General features: G+C 39.6%; 1 protein-coding gene across 2 annotated transcripts in view; it reads right to left on the reverse strand.

The window, feature by feature from the left end:
• The window catches only part of LOC133612574 (neural-cadherin-like), a 347,009-nt gene that overhangs the window by 122,477 nt on the left and 206,303 nt on the right, over nt 1–18,229 (reverse strand). For both annotated transcript variants that reach the window (XM_061970110.1, XM_061970109.1), the window contains exons 13-16: nt 9,515–9,764; nt 6,246–6,373; nt 3,609–3,795; nt 1,335–1,478 (exon numbers count right to left, since the gene is read on the reverse strand). In XM_061970110.1, coding sequence (XP_061826094.1) covers nt 1,335–1,478; nt 3,609–3,795; nt 6,246–6,373; nt 9,515–9,764 — 709 coding nt within the window. The remainder of the gene's footprint in view (nt 1–1,334; nt 1,479–3,608; nt 3,796–6,245; nt 6,374–9,514; nt 9,765–18,229) is intronic.

The raw sequence follows: 18,229 nt of genomic DNA on the forward strand, positions 1-18,229 counted from the left end.
GCTTGTCACTCTTTTTTGGAACATATGTGCATCAGTGCATTACCAAAGCCTGAGAGCTGCTAAATCCAGCGCACCAGCATGGTTTCAGCTCAGTCAAGATCGGATAAAATTGCTCAAAATGGGTCAGTTTATGCATATTTCTCTCTGTCTTAAGAAAAAAAAAGTCCCTGTTTGGCAGACTAACATCAGTGTGGTATTTTGCGGGAAAAGGTACCCAGTAAAAGAAAATAGATCCATAAAAAGGCTCGTGAAATGGTTGTAGTTCTTCGAGAGTTTCAATTTTAAGAGGTCTTGTCAATAAAGCCATCTTTTTTTATTCGACCACTTCTCCTTGAGGGATCTGAGCCGAGGATGTCGTTGTGGCTTGCGCAGCCCTTTGAGACACTCGTGATTTAGGGCTATATAAATAAACTTTGATTGATTGATTGATGGGCAGCACGGTGGAAGAGGGGTTAGTGCATCTGCCTCACAATACGAATGTCCTGAGTAGTCTTGGGTTCAATCCCGTGCTCGGGATCTTTCTGTGTGGAGTTTGCATGTCCATGTGACTGCGTGGGTTCCCTCCGGGTACTCCGGCTTCCTCCCACCTCCAAAGACATGCACCTGGGGATAGGTTGATTGGCAACACTGAATTGGCCCTAGTGTGTGAATGTGAGTGTGAATGTTGTCTGTCTATCTGTGTTGGCCCTGCGATGAGGTGGCGACTTGTCCAGGGTGTACCCCGCCTTCCGCCCGATTGTAGCTGAGATAGGCTAAATTATTATTATTATTATTAGCCTTTATTTAACCAGGTAAAATCCCATTGAGATCAAAGATCTCTTTTCCAAGGGAGACCTGGCCAAGAGGGCAGCAGCAAGGTTACATTAAAAACAGTAAACAAATACATAAAACATCACATTTACAACATTAAAACTTGCTCACATGACACATGTGCATACAGACAAGGTAGACTGCAGTCCTTTCACAGAAGCTTTAAACTCATTCAGCGTAACTAGGGTTTGAAGTTTAATGTTCGATTGTAGGTTATTCCAAGCCTTCGGTGCTGAAAACCTAAATGCTTTCTTGCCCAGTTCAGTTCTTACTTTGGGGACAACAAATTGCAGAACATCCATTGAACGAAGATTGTGACTTCCTTGTTTCTTTGTTAAAAGACAAGACAGATAAGATGGAGTGATACCCAGAATGGTTTTGTAGATGAAAACATACCAATGATTGAGGCGTCGAGCACATAAAGCGCCCCCCGCGACCCCAAAGGGAATAAGCGGTAGAAGATGGATGGATGATTGATTGATTGATTGATTGATTGATTGATCTTTCTCCAACATCGGTCCTACCTTCATCTTCATCATTAGCACTGACAGTGACAACAGCCAGGCCCACGTCAGCGTCCTCATCCACGGCCACTTCGTAAAGCCTCTGAACAAAGACTGGCTTGTTGTCGTTGACGTCGCTGATGAAAACCCGGACATACGCCGTGTCTGAATCCAAATGACAGAATGGCACACACACACACACACACACACACACACAAAAAAATCACAAAAAGCACAACATTGGCAACACTTTGACAGACATGTTTTGTTTTCATTCTTCTACCATCTGCTTGCAAGTCATTGTCACACTCTGGAGAAGAAATAAAGCACTTAAACTTGACACATTGCTGCTTGTTGACATGAACATTTGGAAAGCAGTGTTCGGAAAGCTCTGAAGAAAATTACATAAATGATTGATTGTTTTAACATCAGTTTCCTGTGACTCCTTCGACATTAAGACAAACGTGTTTTTTTCTGTTTTGTGTTCCTTCTTCGTTATGTTGTCGCTTTAGTTGAAAAAGGGAGTAAATGATTTTGCCCTAAAAAGACATGAGCGACGGTGTTAATTTGCAGAGAAAAGAGACGATGGCAGGGGAATGTGCGCTCTTTCAACTGTTTTTTTTTACATTTCCTTCCTCCTTTTAGTGTATCCCGGGAGGTGATGAAAAGAGACAGGTAATGTTTGCAAAGGAGACGAGCGCTTCTGGATGCGGGAGATATGTCGCATAAAACACAGCTAAGGCAGATTGCAAATGCAAAGCAGGCCAGCCAAAAACATCCGATTTTACCCATCTTCACACACATTTGTAATGATTCCCTCGATACATAAACGTCATATTTACGTCACTCTAGGTCAGAGCCGCATAGCGCTGCCCGAGTGGCTCCCTGGAGCTTTTTCGAAAAAAAGTATATTTTTTGTTTTAATATAGTTTCTTTAGAAGGACAAACATGACACAAACCTTCCTAATTGTTAGCAATCCCACTGTTTATGTTACACATGCTTCACTGATGAGAACATTTGGCGAGCGCCGTTTTGTCCTACTAATTGTGGCGGTCCTAGTTGGTTTACAAGTACAACGTTGTCTGATACTGCCACAGAAAGAAGTGCTTTATACCACTCCTTTGTCTCATTTTGTCCACCAAACTTTTTATTCTGTGTGTGAATACATAAAGGTGAGCTTTGTTGATGTTATTGACTTGTGTGGAGTGCTAATCAGACATATTTGTTCAGTGCATGACTGCAAGCTAATCGATGCCAACATGCTATTTAGGCTAGCTGTATGTACATATTGCATCATTATGCCTCGTTTGTAGGTATATTTGAGCTCATTTAATTTCCTTTACTTATGTCCTCTGTGTATTTTAATTTGTATTTGCATCTCTAATGATATATTATCTGTATGTAATATTGGCTGCTTTTCTGATTTGTGTCCCATGTTGTTCCAGACCACAGCAAACGTTACCTGGCTGGCAAAGATTGTATTAAATCCATTAGAAGAAGACAGCCTGACGTTTTCTTGGACACACACATCTGTTCATTTAGCCATTCTAAGCCAGTAATTTCCAGGAGTTATCTCACCCTCTGAGAAGCCTGCGTTTTACTAATGTTTTCCAATGCTGTAAAAATGGGTAGAATTAATATGACATTTCAACATTTGTGTTAACGGAGATTTGTGTCAGCCGACACATAGTCATTTCGATAGTAAGCTAATATAGCTAATATAGACACTTATATAATATGTTGCCTTCATTATAAGACTTATGTAAGGCTTTTAAGTTTTTGCGGCTCCAGACAGATTTTTTTATTTTTTATTTTTGGTCCAATATGGCTCTTTCAACATTTTGGGTTGCCAACACCTGCTCTAGGTACACGGAGATAATTTCCAAAACGTCACTCTAACAGCATAGTGAACAAAAACATGGCATATTAGTTTGGAGTGTAAATACATTACAAAAGAAGGAGTAGTGTGTAAATTCTCAGCTGTTTTCACATAGGGAAGTATGATTGGTCAAGGTGGGGTAACACAGCCAAATAAAATTCTCAGGGTCAGGGTGTAAATGGAAGTTGAGTTAAAAGCCTCAATACTGGATTTGCCTCCTCTTGGCATACTGAGAACAAGCTGACCTTGCAGAAAGATAGTGGCGAAACTAACTCTGAATTCCAAAGGGTCTTAGAATTAATACAAATGATACTGATGATGATCCTCCGTATACTGATAAGCAATGAGCTAAACACAGGTTAACGAATGAAACTTAAAGCCTTGTTTTATGTGAATTGAAACATGAGGTCATTACCGGAGTTGGGCTGTTTGTTTTTTCCGGGTCGAGCAGATTCTTGGCCGTCCACCGACTGGACCTCTAGCAAATAGGAGCTGCGGGCCTCACGGTCAAAAACCGCCTCTGTGTTGATGATCCCAAGTTTGGGATCTATTCGGAACAAAAGGTGGTCACCACTGCTGTCTTTCAGCAGGGAGTAAGTGATCTGTGAATTCAAGAGAATGTGATGGTTAAACTCTTGCTGCTTATGAGAACACAGAATAAAAAAACATGCTTAATATTATCAGTAGCAACACATTGGGAGCAAAAATGTAATCTCAAGGGTTAGGTAATAAAGGTTACTGGAAATATTAATGGTTAATATTGACTGTGTGGGTGATGAGGTTTCTAAAACAAATGTTTCGCATGTTGTTTTATTAAACATTTTGAAAGTTTTTTAAATTTTCTGTTCATCTTTTTCTTAAACTTTCCAATGTCTGACAGTAATAATTTGAAGTGATCTTTGTCAAACTTCAACATATAGCTTTCACAATGTATAATGGCAAAGTGTGTACATTTCACCCAATACATTTGAAAGATCAGATAAGTAGGTAAAGGTTCATTTTCAAATGATTGTTGGATGCAAAAAAGTGATGTAACTAGTTTTTCTGGCTCTTATTGATACATGTTTGAGGTATAGTTGAGGTTTCTGTGGTTTATCCGTTATACAGGGCTCAAAACCGGGGTGGAGCGGAATATACGTTAGGTGAAGAAAAAACACAGAGGCTATTTCATCCCTACAAGCCTGTTTCACGGGTTTCTCTGCTCTTCGGGGGGGGGGGGGGGGTGAAAGAGCAGAGAAACCCGCGAAACAGGCTTGTAAGGGGAAAATCCCCTGAAGAGCAGAGAAACCTGCGAAACAGGCTTGTAGGGATGAAATAGCCTCTGTTGTTTTTTCCTGACCGAACGTATGTTTGAGATATGTTTTTTCATGTCATTCAAGTACAGCTTTTGGTTAATGCCAGTACAATTTGTGTCCGATATCTACAAACCCCGTTTCCATATGAGTTGGGAAATTGTGTTAGATGTAAATATAAACGGAATACAATGATTTGCGAATCATTTTCAACCCATATTCAGTTGAATATGCTACAAAGACAACATATTTGATGTTCAAACTGATAAACATTTTTTTTTTGCAAATAATCATTAACTTTAGAATTTGATGCCAGCAACACGTGACGAAGAAGTTGGAAAAGGTGGCAATAAATACTGATAAAGTTGAGGAATGCTCATCAAACACTTATTTGGAACATCCCACAGGTGAACAGGCTAATTGGGAACAGGTGGGTGCCATGATTGGGTATAACAGTAGATTCTATGAAATGCTCAATCATTCACAAACAAGGATGGGGCGAGGGTCACCACTTTATCAACAAATGCGTGAGCAAATTGTTGAACAGTTTAAGAAAAACCTTTCTCAACCAGCTATTGCCAGGAATTTAGGGATTTCACCATCTACGGTCCGTAATATCATCAAAGGGTTCAGAGAATCTGGAGAAATCACTGCACGTAAGCAGCTAAGCCTGTGACCTTCGATTCCTCAGGCTGTACTGCATCAACAAGCGACATCAGTGTGTAAAGGATATCACCACAGAAACACACTTCAGAAACCCACTGTCAGTAACTACAGTTGGTCGCTACATCTGTAAGTGCAATTTAAAACTCTCCTATGCAAGGCGAAAACCGTTTATCAACAACACCCAGAAACGCCGTCGGCTTCGCTGGGCCTGAGCTCATCTAAGATGGACTGATACAAAGTGGAAAAGTGTTCTGTGGTCTGACGAGTCCACATTTCAAATTGTTTTTGGAAACTGTGGACGTCGTGTCCTCTGGACCAAAGAGGAAAAGAACCATCCGGATTGTTATAGGCGCAAAGTTGAAAAGCCAGCATCTGTGATAGTATGGGGGTGTATTAGTGCCCAAGACATGGGTAACTTACACATCTGTGAAGGCGCCATTAATGCTGAAAGATACATACAGGTTTTGGAGCAACATATGTTGCCATCCAAGCAACGTTGCCATGGACGCCCCTGCTTATTTCAGCAAGACAATGCCAAGCCACGTGTTACATCAACGTGGCTTCATAGTAAAAGAGTGCGGGTACTACACTGGCCTGCCTGTAATCCAGGCCTGTCTCCCATTGAAAATGTGTGGCACATTATGAAGCCTAAAATACTACAACGGAGACCCCCGGACTGTTGAACAACTTAAGCTGTACATCAAGCAAGAATGGGAAAGAATACCTGAGAAGCTTAAAAAAAATGTGTCTCCTCAGTTTCCAAACATTTACTGAGTGTTGTTAAAAGGAAAGGCCATGTAACACATGCCCTTTCCCAACTACTTTGGCACGTGTTGCAGCCATGAAATTCTAAGTTAATTATTATTTGCAAAAAAAAAAAAAAAGTTTATGAGTTTGAACATCAAATATGTTGTCTTTGTAGTGCATTCAATTGAATATGGGTTGAAAAGGATTTGCAAATCATTGAATTCCGTTTATATTTACATCTAACACAAATTCCCAACTCATATGGAAACGGGGTTTGTACAAGAGTTGCCTTGTTTTGACTGTTTTGATATTCTTTTCACACAACAACAAAGTAGACCAACACAGACCTCTCCGTTAAGACCCAGATCTTTGTCATGAGCAGACACCTGGAGAACTGAGGTTCCGATTTGAGCGCCCTCTGTTACGGAGGCTTCATAAATGGAGGAGGTGAAAAATGGTACGTTGTCATTGACATCTTGGGAGAAAAAGAGATACAGTAATTAGTTGCAATTTGGTCCCCGTACATCCACAAGTACCTTGTAACAATGTTTGCTTGACAAGGACATTTCTCTTGTGCATACACTTTAAAATAAACAGCACATTTCAAATCAATACCAAACCTCTAAACTCTAAAATAAGAAAAAAACTAACACATATCACACATATTGCGACCTTGAGTCAAACAACACGTGTAAGTGAATATGGTGGCAAATAAGTTGCAATATTAGATTCCAATACAGTATTGTTTTGCCAGTTTGCTTAATTCACCAACGATGTTGTCTTCTTTTTTTAGTCAGTCATGAATACAAATGTAATGGAGGGTGGGTGTTTTATCATGGGGTCTTTGGGCATACTGTAGATGATTTGGTAGTAAATAAGGCCGCAGCTTTGTTGACAAAATAAAGGCCTCCTCTAATGCTGACAACATTGCCACTTATTTCATAGTTTGGACCTAAAATGATGTCTACAGGTAAAATCCCCCCAAAAATAGAGACAGTAGAGATTATAGGCTTATTTTTTAACAGGTTTTAACACATTTCGAAACGCCCTTTTTTATCTCCAAAATGTAGGCGGGCCTACATCTGTCTGCTGACGTCCCCTACAGAAGACTGGAGGCAATTTCATCGTGCATAGTACATGTTTTGGTAGCATCTTAATCCTCAATCATATTGTTTTCATGCATAATTTGAAGGAATTATCAAATATGTCTGCCAGATGCATTATTGCAGGTTGTAGCAATACAACTCTCATTGTATCCCATTGGGTTGAGTTTTTTTCTTGCCCTGATGTGGGATCTGAGCCAAGGATGTCGTTGTGGCTTGTGCAGCCCTTTGAGACACTTGTGATTTAGGGCTATATAAATAAACTTTGATCGACAACTAAAGTTTAAAATTTCCAAGTAATGAAAATATAAGGAAATTAAGGACCTCTCCAGTCAAATTGACTTGTGCAAAATTGGACGGACCAAGCTAGGGGAGTGTAATTTGCAGCGATTGATTGATTGATTGAGACTTTTATTAGTAAGTTGCACAGTGAAGTACATATTCCGTACAATTGACCACTAAATGGTAACACCCGAATAAGTTTTTCAACTTGTTTAAGTCGGGGTCCACTTAAATTGATTCGTGATACAGATATATACTATCATATATACTATCATCATAATACAGTCATCACACAAGATAATCATTAGGGTGCATACATTGAATTATTTACATTATTTACAATTCGGGGTGTGGAGGGGGGGAGGGTGTGGGGGTTAGGTTTGGTTGTTATCATCGGTCATCAATAATTGAGAACAGATAAATGGATATTGAAACAGTGTAGGTCTGACTTGGTAGGATATGTACAGCAAGTAGTGGACAAAGAGAGAGATCAGAAGGCATAAGAAAAATATCTGCATTTGATTGTTTACATTTGATTATTAACAATCCGGGGAGGGTGTTAGTTTAGGGTTGAAGTTGCCTAGAGGTGTACTTTTATTGCGGTTTTGAAGGAGGATAGAGATGCCCTTTCTTTTATACCTTTTTAATGATTTTTTTAATGATTTTGACTTCCAGGAAGAAGAAGGATTTTTGTAAAAGTTTGGATATAAAACATGTAAATTAAAGACTCAATATGAAAGTGATCCCAAAAAACAGGAGAACCTTTGAGGGGAGAAAAACTAAGTCAGAACCTGCGGGAAAACTAAGAAAAAAGAGCAGATTATGTGCCCAAAAATTTTAGAAAAAAAAAAAAGGTAAGCAATTTTGCGTCCTCTTTCACTGATGTTGAAATAGCATGACAAAACTATAGTGTCTATGGAAGAGAAGATGCAAAAGCAGGGAAGTCCGGAAATTAGGATAATTTTGTATTTATTTTTTGCTCGAAATGTTCCCATATCAGTTTTAAAGTAATCATGTACCAGCGCGACAAAAACATGCAATTATTGTGATCAAAATAGTAGTTTCACATGTCTTTATCCCCACTGCCAATGGAGGGAAATGGGCTTAGAGTCTGGCGATGGAAAGGGGGCTTTCCAAGGACAGTTAGTTATTTAACAGATTATTCCAAAATTAACTGATATTAAGTGAAATGACTGCCAGATTATTTTTCAGGGGCAATAAAATACATAAAGAAAACTTGTCAGTGAAATCTTGGTCATTTAGACGCTAAAATAGATCAACTTTGTTGAAAAAAAAAATATTGCATTGGTAGACAGATTTTTCAACAACTCTCTTAAAAGAAAGTACATCCAGATAGTCAGGCTGATCAACTCAATACAATATTGATAATAAATAATGAATCTATTAAGAAATAGAAGCAAAAAGCACCTAAATAAAACTATTGGCAGACATGGCAATATTACTTTCCTAAACCGTGAGATAGTCCTTAAGTTCTGCAGCTGTTACCTTGACAGTTCATTAAGAGCTGCCTTTTCATTATACATGTTGACGAACAACAGCACTACTCAGCAAAACAATCTCGCCTATTTTCTTGCATTGTAAGTAAAAGCATAAAAAACTATGTAGGCAACCATACCATGCATCACTTTTGAAACAGTCAATTCTCGAATCTCTCTTCAAATTTTCCAACTATAACCCTTTTAAATTATATTAACTATACTTTTCATTCAGTGTTATGTATAGTTTTGTTAATTTACTTCATATTTATTTATTCAAAGTGCATTGTTTGAGCGTCCATCTTTGTGTCTTTTAATTAATAATATCTAAAATGCGCTATATATTTTTATAATACATTTTTGCAATAATTTTACTGAACAAAATCAAAGGAGCTTGTATCCTTTTTAAAATGATCGTTTATCACACATTATAGGTGTACTTTTTTAACAATGTATTTTTCTTAAAAAATTACATTGTTCCCGCTGCACATACTTTTACAAACAACAGCGCTTTATAGGCGCTTTATAGGATCTACATCAGTGGTGAGCCATACATTTTGTGTGGATCATACCAATACACTTTCACTGTAGTTCTAGTCTGTTTTCACCTGCAGGTGTGATAAGGCCTCGGCGATAGTCACATATGGTTACAACATAGATTAGTTTAAAGATAAGAGTAATGAAGATTAGTGAAGACCAAAAACTATGTCATAAGAAAGTAACTACAAATCATACCTGTGATATTGACATAAACAGTAGTGAAGGCAGCAAGAGGGACTGCAGCAACATTCTGTGCCCGCACTCGTAGAGAAAAAAAGGGAGTAGTTTCGTAGTCCAGTGGTTCAGACACTAGAATGGAGGCGGAGCCATCTTCCCGATTGGGCGAGAGGTAGAAACGAACTGGCATGTTAGTTTCCGGGACCATCCCATCTTCAAGATTGTAGGTTACCCTTGGGTCACCCAGTTGAGAAGTTGCCTTAATTGTCTGAATGGAGTCCAAAGAGAGTTCGGGTTAATATCAGCAAAACAGGAGGTGTGGTTTTGAGAAAGACATAAGCTAAATTGGTGGTTTGAAACCTGCTTCCTCAACCCCAGGCACTACCGTTGTTTCTGTTGGGCAATACATTTTTACCAACCTTGACTCTAGTGCCGCCAACACTGGTGTATACATGTCAGTAGCCATGTGTACATGGACAACATTTATTTAAAGACCTACTCAGTGACCTAGTGGTTAGCGTGTCTGCCCTGAGATCAGTAGGTTGTGAGTTCAAACCCCGGCCGAGTCACACCAAAGACTATAAAAATGGGACCCATTACCTCCCTGCTTGGCACTCAGTATCAAGGGTTGGAATTGGGGGTTAAATCACCAAAAATGATTCCCGGGTGTGGCCAGCGCTGCTGTCCACTGCTCCCCTCACCTCCCAGGGGATGAACATGGGGGTGGGTCAAATGCAGAGGACACATTTCACCACACCTAATGTGTGTGTGACAATCATTGGTACTTTAACTTAACTTAATCAGGGTTAGAATGTTACTGTGTACATGGACCCTGAAAACAATTATCTGATTATGACATGCATTTTCATGCATCACACCATAAATCGGAATCAATTACTTAAACAGAAATGTGTGTAATTATTTGTGCTATGGCGCCATCTTTTGGACGAGTTTGCTCACTACAGGTGCTGAAGAAGCAGTAGACTTCCACTGTTAACACGGCTTTGTGCATTTCTGATTGTCCGACGTTATCACGGTATTTATTTATCATTTATTCCTTCTGTTCACTACTTTTGTTTTACCTCTCTTTTTGAAATGTAGCTGTTCTGTGCTTTTTATGTTGTGATTATTTGCAGGCAACGGCGGGTCTTCATGTTCGAGGCTAGCAGTTAGCACTTGGAGTAGCTGTAATGTCGTGAATAAAACAGTGAAGTGAAGTGAATTATATTTATATAGCGCTTTTCTCTAGTGACTCAAAGCGCTTTACATAGTGAAACCCAATATCTAAGTTACATTTACACCAGTGTGGGTGGCACTGGGAGAAGGTGGGTAAAGTGTCTTGCCCAAGGACACAACGGCAGTGACTAGGATGGCGGAAGTGGGGATTGAACCTGGAACAAGTTGCTGGCACGGCCACTCTACCAACCGAGCTATACCGCATACATACATACAGCATACTTTTGTCTTTGCTAGTCTCTTTTTAAAGCAACAAACTCAACAGTATATAACGCTACGTCTCTACATGTTCAATGGGGGGAGACTATCAAATTTAGTCCCTCCTCCACCACCAAAGTATAGCTGACATCAAAGACATGCACAGTAGGAATAATTCAAATCCAAATTTCGAAAGATGTGTTTTCATGTGCTCTAATTCGAATGACTTTCGGCATAAACCACCTGTCTCGATCGGAATGAAATTTTGATCCGAACGTGTGTGATCGGGTCAGAATATTCCGAATGGCGTGTTTACATGAAGCCTTTTTTATCCCGGTTAGGCTTTTAATCCTATTAAATTTGTCCACGTTCACATAGCTAATGAATGTTCAGTGGTTGGTCTGAGAAGCCATTGAAGCAATTTTGCAGCCATGTTTCCATCAGTCTACCCCAGGGCAGCAGTGGTATGGTATAGTCTTAGTAGATTTTGTATTAGTAGTAGTACAACTCGACCACCCTTTTCAGTGTGTTATGAAAAATCCATCTATCCATCCATTTTCTACCGCTCGTCCCTTTCGGAGTCACGGGTGGTGCTGGAGCCTATATCAGCTGCATTCGGGCGGTAGGCGGGGTACACCATGGACAAGTCACCACCTCATCGCAGGGCCAACACAGATAGACAGACAACATTCACACTCACATTCACACACTAGGGCCAATTTAGTGTTGCCAATCAACCTATCCCCAGGTGCATGTCTTTGGGATAGTTAAAAATATACAATAAAAAAAAAACATGTACTGACTCATTATTTTTATGAATTGTAGACATTTCCTTCTTTCTGCTTGCTGCTCTGCTTCAGCAATGTCATTTTGTACATCATTTAAAAAAATAAAAAAATTGGTTTGGCAACGTTGACCTCGGCACTCTGACCCCGTATCTCAGCGACTGTGTCACAAACCTGGGGGTAAAGTTTGACTCAGATTTTAAATTCGAAAAACAAATCAGCAGCGTCGTTCAAAAAAGCTTTTATCAATTACGCCAAATAGCGAAAGTGAAACCGCTTCTATCAAGTCATGATCTTGAGAAATTAATCCACGCCTTTATCTCGACTCGTCTTGATTACTGTAATGCCCTGTATGTAGGCATTAGCCAGGCCTCCCTCGCCCGCCTGCAGCTCGTGCAGAACTCTGCTGCTCGTCTGCTAACACAGACCCGCAGACGTGAGCACATCACCCCTATTTTAGCGTCCCTTCACTGGCTCCCTGTGCGTTACCGAATCAATTTTAAACTCCTTTTATTTGTTTTTAAATGTCTAAACAACCTCGCGCCAACCTATCTCTCCGACCTCCTTCAGCCTTACTGCCCCACCCGATCCTTAAGATCAGCCGATCAGCTGCTGTTGACGGTCCCTGACACAAGGCTGAAGCTTAGAGGTGACAGAGCTTTCGCCGTTGCTGCTCCCAAGCTCTGGAACGACCTACCCCTGAGTGTTAGACAAGCCTCCTCTCTTCCTGTTTTTAAATCTCTCTTAAAAACATACTTTTATTCCATGGCTTTTAACACTGAGTGATATCCATCCTGCAATGGCACCCCATAATACACCTGCTGTTTTTATTTATTCTATTTTAATTATTTATTTTTTATCGTGTTCTGTTTGTGTTGTGTTGTGTTTGCTCGGTACTCGTTTTATCTTTTAACCTGTTCATTGTACAGCACTTTGGCTACCCCTGTGGTAAATTTTAAATGTGCTTTATAAATAAAGTTGATTTGATTTGATTTGATTACAGGTAGGGATGGGAATTGAAAAACCGTTCTTGTTCAGAATCAGTTCCTAATGTATGAATTCCTTGGAATTGCTTGCCGATTTTTCAAACGATTCCCTTAACAATGCCAGTAGATGTGAATGACGTCATTACACAACGTGTGTGGTGACATCAGAAAGCAAAACGGTGGCACCCGGACAAAAAAAACAACGCTCTCAAGTTTGGATACTTTTACAAGTAAACGCTACATGTAATACCGTAATTGCAAAATTACTATTTCATCAAGAGAAGGACATATGAGGAATATACTAAAACGCTTGAACATAAAACATGCAATAACTATAAATGAAAGTCGCATTTTTGATGCGTCCCAGCAGCAGTAACGCTAGCACGTCATCTGCTGTAAATCAGTGGTTCTTAACCTGGGTTCAAACGAACCCTAGGGGTTCGGTGAGTCGGGCTCAGGGGTTCGGCGGAGGTCAAGACACACCCCACTCATCGTGTAAATAAAAACTTCTCTCTATCGGCGTATTACAGATATGGCAACAGCAGAAGTCACACTGATTTGCAGGTGTGTAATTTGTTGTGAGTTTATGCACTGTGTTGGTTTTGTTGTTTGAACAAGGTGATGTTCATGCACTGTTCATTTTGTGCACCAGTAAAAAAAACATGGTAACACTTTAGTATGGGGAACATATTCACCATTAATTAGTTGCTTATTAACATGCAAATCAGTAACATATTGGCTCTTAACTAGTCATTATTAAGTACTTATTAATGCCTTATTCGGCATGGCCTTATTATAACCGTAACCCTCTAACCCTGGCCCTAACCCTCTAACCCTAACCGTAACCAAATAACTCTAAATTAAGTCTTTGTTACTTAGATTATGTTCCCCATACTAAAGTGTTACCAAAAACATATAACTTTGTCTTGAATTTGAAAAAAAAAGGAGGGTATGAAACTGGTGGGGTCCGGTACCTCCAACAAGGTTAAGAACCACTGCTGTAAATACAACAGGTACTAACTCCCCCACTATAATGTTAGGGCTATTAACTGTTCAATTGAAATGAATGGTTTCTCATTTAGATGGGCAAGACAAGAGACCGATTCTGCCTGGCTTTGAGGCGGGCAGTCAGTACCAGCTCCAGTTCATGGCCTACTACATTACTGTATTTTAATGTATCATTATTGTGGTACTTGGAGAGTCAAGTAGTAGTAGTTGAAGAGGCGGAAAAAAAGCTTGAGAATCACTGCTCTAAACACAATTGATGCCAATCCAAATAGTTTTCCAAATAATAATTAATAAGAGAACTTATAAGGAACCAAATTGCTAAACAAAATAGAAGGTAGAATTGGAACCGGAAAAATCTAATAAATTATCATCTCTAATTAGAGGTGAGCTGGAGCCTAGACTTGTACATGCTGGAATGGTTGCCAATTAATCATGGAACAACATACAACCAGTGTTGGGACTAACGCGTTACAAAGTAATGCGTTACTGTAACGCCGTTAGTTTCGGCGGTAACTAGTAATCTAACGCGTTATTTTTTATATTCAGTAACTCAGTTACCATTACTACATGATGCGTTACTGCGTTATTTTACGTTACTTTTGCTGTAGTATCGGCTAGAAACAGAAGCGCTGCGGTGTCGTTCTTCTGAATCTTCCTTTGTCACAAGCCGGAGAGAAGAAAAGAGGCGCGGTCTATGTGTGTGTCTGGGGAGGGGAGGCACACACGTGATCCGCGGTTTGATATATGAAACAAAAAAAAAAAAAGTTGTTGGCACGTTCAGTCCACACACAGCGTGGTCATGGCGAGCGGAATAACGGAGGAGCTTGAACGCCCCGCGCTATTGAATCGGTGTGTTTATAGGTGCAGACTCGGTTGTGCAAAACGAGGGTTTTAAACACATGCTGAACGTGCTTGAGCCACGTTACGACATACCGTCGTGCACCCACTTCAGCGATAAGATTGTGCCAGATCTTTATGAGCAGGAGAAGAAAAAAGTTGTGGATGAACTATCCCGAGCATCATCTGTTGCGCTCATGACAGACGGGTGGACGTCCAGGGGAACTATAAGCGCTCACTTCATCACAGCAGACTGGGAGATGAGAAGACACGCCCCCTCTACGAGAGTCACCTTGCGCAGGTACTGACACAAGCAGTGGAGGAATGGAAGATAAAGATATCCCAGTCACACGTGATAATGCCAAAAATCTAATAATTACAGTGAATGAGGCAGGACTGGGACCACAGATAGGTGCTTTGCACATGTAGTGAATTTGGCATCACAGAAGGGAATCTCAGTCAATAGGATGGAGCGCCTCCTTGGGAGGATCAGGAAGGAGGTTTCCTACTTCCACCCAAGCACAACAGCTGCTCATGTGCTTAAGACAAAGCAAGAAATGCTAAAGTTGCCTACTCATAAGCTCATACATGATGTCCCAACGAGGTGGAACTCCACTTATGATATGTTGGAGCAGCAGGCAGCTATATACTCTGCATTGACCCACAACACCCTGAAGACAAATGTCACTCAGTCTGATGATGATGTGAGAGTGGCAGATGAGGTCCTCCAGGTGCTTAAACCCCTCAAAAGTGTTACATCTCTACTGAACACTGAAACTTCACCATCTGTGTCAATGATCCTGCCACTGAAAACAAGGATTCTACAATCCATGGCTCCAAGTGTGGAAGACAACAGCATCACTCCAGATGTCAGGCTTTATTTCACTACCTATGTTGCAAGGAAGATGATGTGCCTTCTTATGTTGCACTTTAACTTGTTTTTTATTAATGGTCATTGGTCCAAGTTTAAAGAAAGGAGGAATGCCTTTTTATGTTGCACTGTTTTTCATTAATTATGTTAAAAGGAAAATAAAAATGCATGTCAAGTTGATCAACAGATTGTATTATTCTCCAGTGCAATAACAGTACTGAAATGAAGGCTAAAAGGGCATTAATGGGAGCTTAAAAAAAAAAAAAAGAAGTAACTAAATAGTTACTTTTCACAGTAACGCATTACTTTTTGGTGTAAGTAACTGAGTTACTTTTGAAATAAAGTAACTAGTAACTGTAACTAGTTACTGGTTTTCAGTAACTAACCCAACACTGCATACAACGTACATACAAACAACACTTTTTACAGGAAAGAATGCCACACATGTTTAGGAAATTCTTTACAAGCTACATGATAGAAGAATGTAAGCAAACCAAATTGGAGTGAAATTAGTTACTATGCAAAGAGTCTGTAAGAGAGTTTTTTTTTAGTGAGTAGTATCATTATTCAAAACATGTCACTAGTCGTTTCCAGTCTTTTCTTGACAGTTTATCAGCGTGAAATATTGTAAGGAGCAGCCGCAGAGAGCCGTTAGATGAACAGCTGCAGGCTCCAGGCAGCGGCATCATCTCAGAGAGGTAATCAGCTCTGATGTTGTGATACTCACGTCGCGTGTAAGACAAAATCAGTTAATGGACCCTCTAAGAACAATGGAAATGGGAACAATTATTGACTGGCTTAATCAAAACGAGAGTTTGTTTTGATCCCCGCAGATTTCAGGAAAGTGTAGAATTAAAGTGAAATTGTTTTTTTACCGCCAGTAAACAGTTCTAACTAAATCAAGCATCACTTATGTATCAGGAAAAAGAGCCAACATGTTTGGCATGAAAGATTGAACTGGTTTATGTTTTTCTTTCAGAGCCAAAACAAGAAATCCCAAAGGGGTTTAATAAATGAACATGGTCATCTAGCTGAGGCTTTAAACAATTACAAAGTGTTAACATTTATGTAGACTCAGTTATAGAATAATTTGGTTGGACTGAAACTTGAAAGGAGATGAAGATTGCTTCTATTTTATGATTATTTTATCGAGTTAAAAAGTAGTCGAATGCGATGGATTGTGGCAAAACCTTCAAGTGAGCTTGAGATAATAAAAATACCTAACACAAACAACACAAAACACAAAAGTATAAACAAAAATGACTGATGTTTTGATGTTTTGCATGACAGTTTATTTTCTTAATTTCTAGTTTTGTGCTTCAATTGTGTTATGTCTGTTCCTGGTATGGACTAAATACCTATATCTTTACTGTTATTAGTTGTCTCGTCTTGTGCATTCCTGTTTGTCTCAGCCTTCTTTGAAATGTTGGTACTTTGTACTTTTTTGTTTGTCATGCTGCTCTGTGTGAGTTACCATTTTGTCTTTATTTCAGCAATCATTTATGGAACTGATCAACTGACACCATAGTACAGGGGTGTCAAACTCAAATACAGAGTGGGCCAAAATTTAAAACTGAACAAAGCCGCGGGCCATGGTTGAACAAATTAACCTTTTTGATAGGGACCCAAACACGTTTTGCATTAAATATTGAACAAGCAAGGCTTATATAACTTTATAGTGACATGCAAAATCGAGTTTCAAATAATATTAATAACAATTAAAAAATATCAATGGCATATCAAATACAATTTAAATAAAAATTGAATGCCTCTTTTCTATTTGCAGCCTTCTGAGGTAAATATCAACATGAACTTTTTCCACAGGCCAATAAATTTGAAAATAAAATAATGAATAAACCAACAATTCAGGACTTTAAACTGCTCAGTTTGCAACAAACTGATCTAATCTGATGTGCCCAAGCCAGATACCTGCCATCTTTTCTTGGATGCTAGTTCATTAATGTCGGGGCTCAGGCTTTGAGCTTCAATCAGAACAAAACAAAAAAAGGATTTCAAAGTCCTTATAAGTCCACTGGAAGAGATAAATGCTCTACATTACTATTACATTATTTCATTAAACTACTGTAGTTGTGTGTTTTGCATTCTATTGTATTAGTCTATTTCTTATATAAAACTAAAAGGAAAAGGAAAAAAACGCTATGTGGGCAAAAGCTATTTTGAGGAAAAGTAAACGGTCGGCGATGCAATCAACTTTTTGCACTCAGCATCAAGGGTCGGAATTGGGGGTTAAATCACCAAAAATGATTCCCGAGCGCGGCCACCGCTGCTGCTCACTGCTCCCCTCACCTCCCAGGGGGTGGAACAAGGGGATGGGTCAAATGCAGAGGATAATTCCACCACACCTAGTGCATGTGTGACTATTAGTGGTACTTTAACTTTGTTTAACTTTAGATTGTGGTTAAAAACTTGAAAAAGCGGTAGGAACTGTTTTGCATAACACAAATCATGTAGTCATTTAAAGGCCTACTGAAATGTGATTTTCTTATTTAAACGAGGATAGCAGGTCCATTCTATGTGTCATACTTGATCATTTCGCGATATTGCCATATTTTTGCTGAAAGGATTTAGTCGAGAACATCGACGATAAAGTTCGCAACTTTTGGTCGCTGATAAAAAAGCCTTTCCTGTACCGGAAGTAGCAGACGATATGCGCGTGACGTCACAGGTTGTGGAGCTCCTCACATCAGCACATTGTATACAATCATGGCCACCAGCAGCGAGAGCGATTCGGACTGAGAAAGCGACGATTTCCCCATTAATTTGAGCGAGAATGAAAGATTTGTGGATGAGG

Source organism: Nerophis lumbriciformis, linkage group LG10 (assembly GCF_033978685.3).
Source record: "Nerophis lumbriciformis linkage group LG10, RoL_Nlum_v2.1, whole genome shotgun sequence".
NCBI lineage: Eukaryota > Metazoa > Chordata > Actinopteri > Syngnathiformes > Syngnathidae > Nerophis > Nerophis lumbriciformis.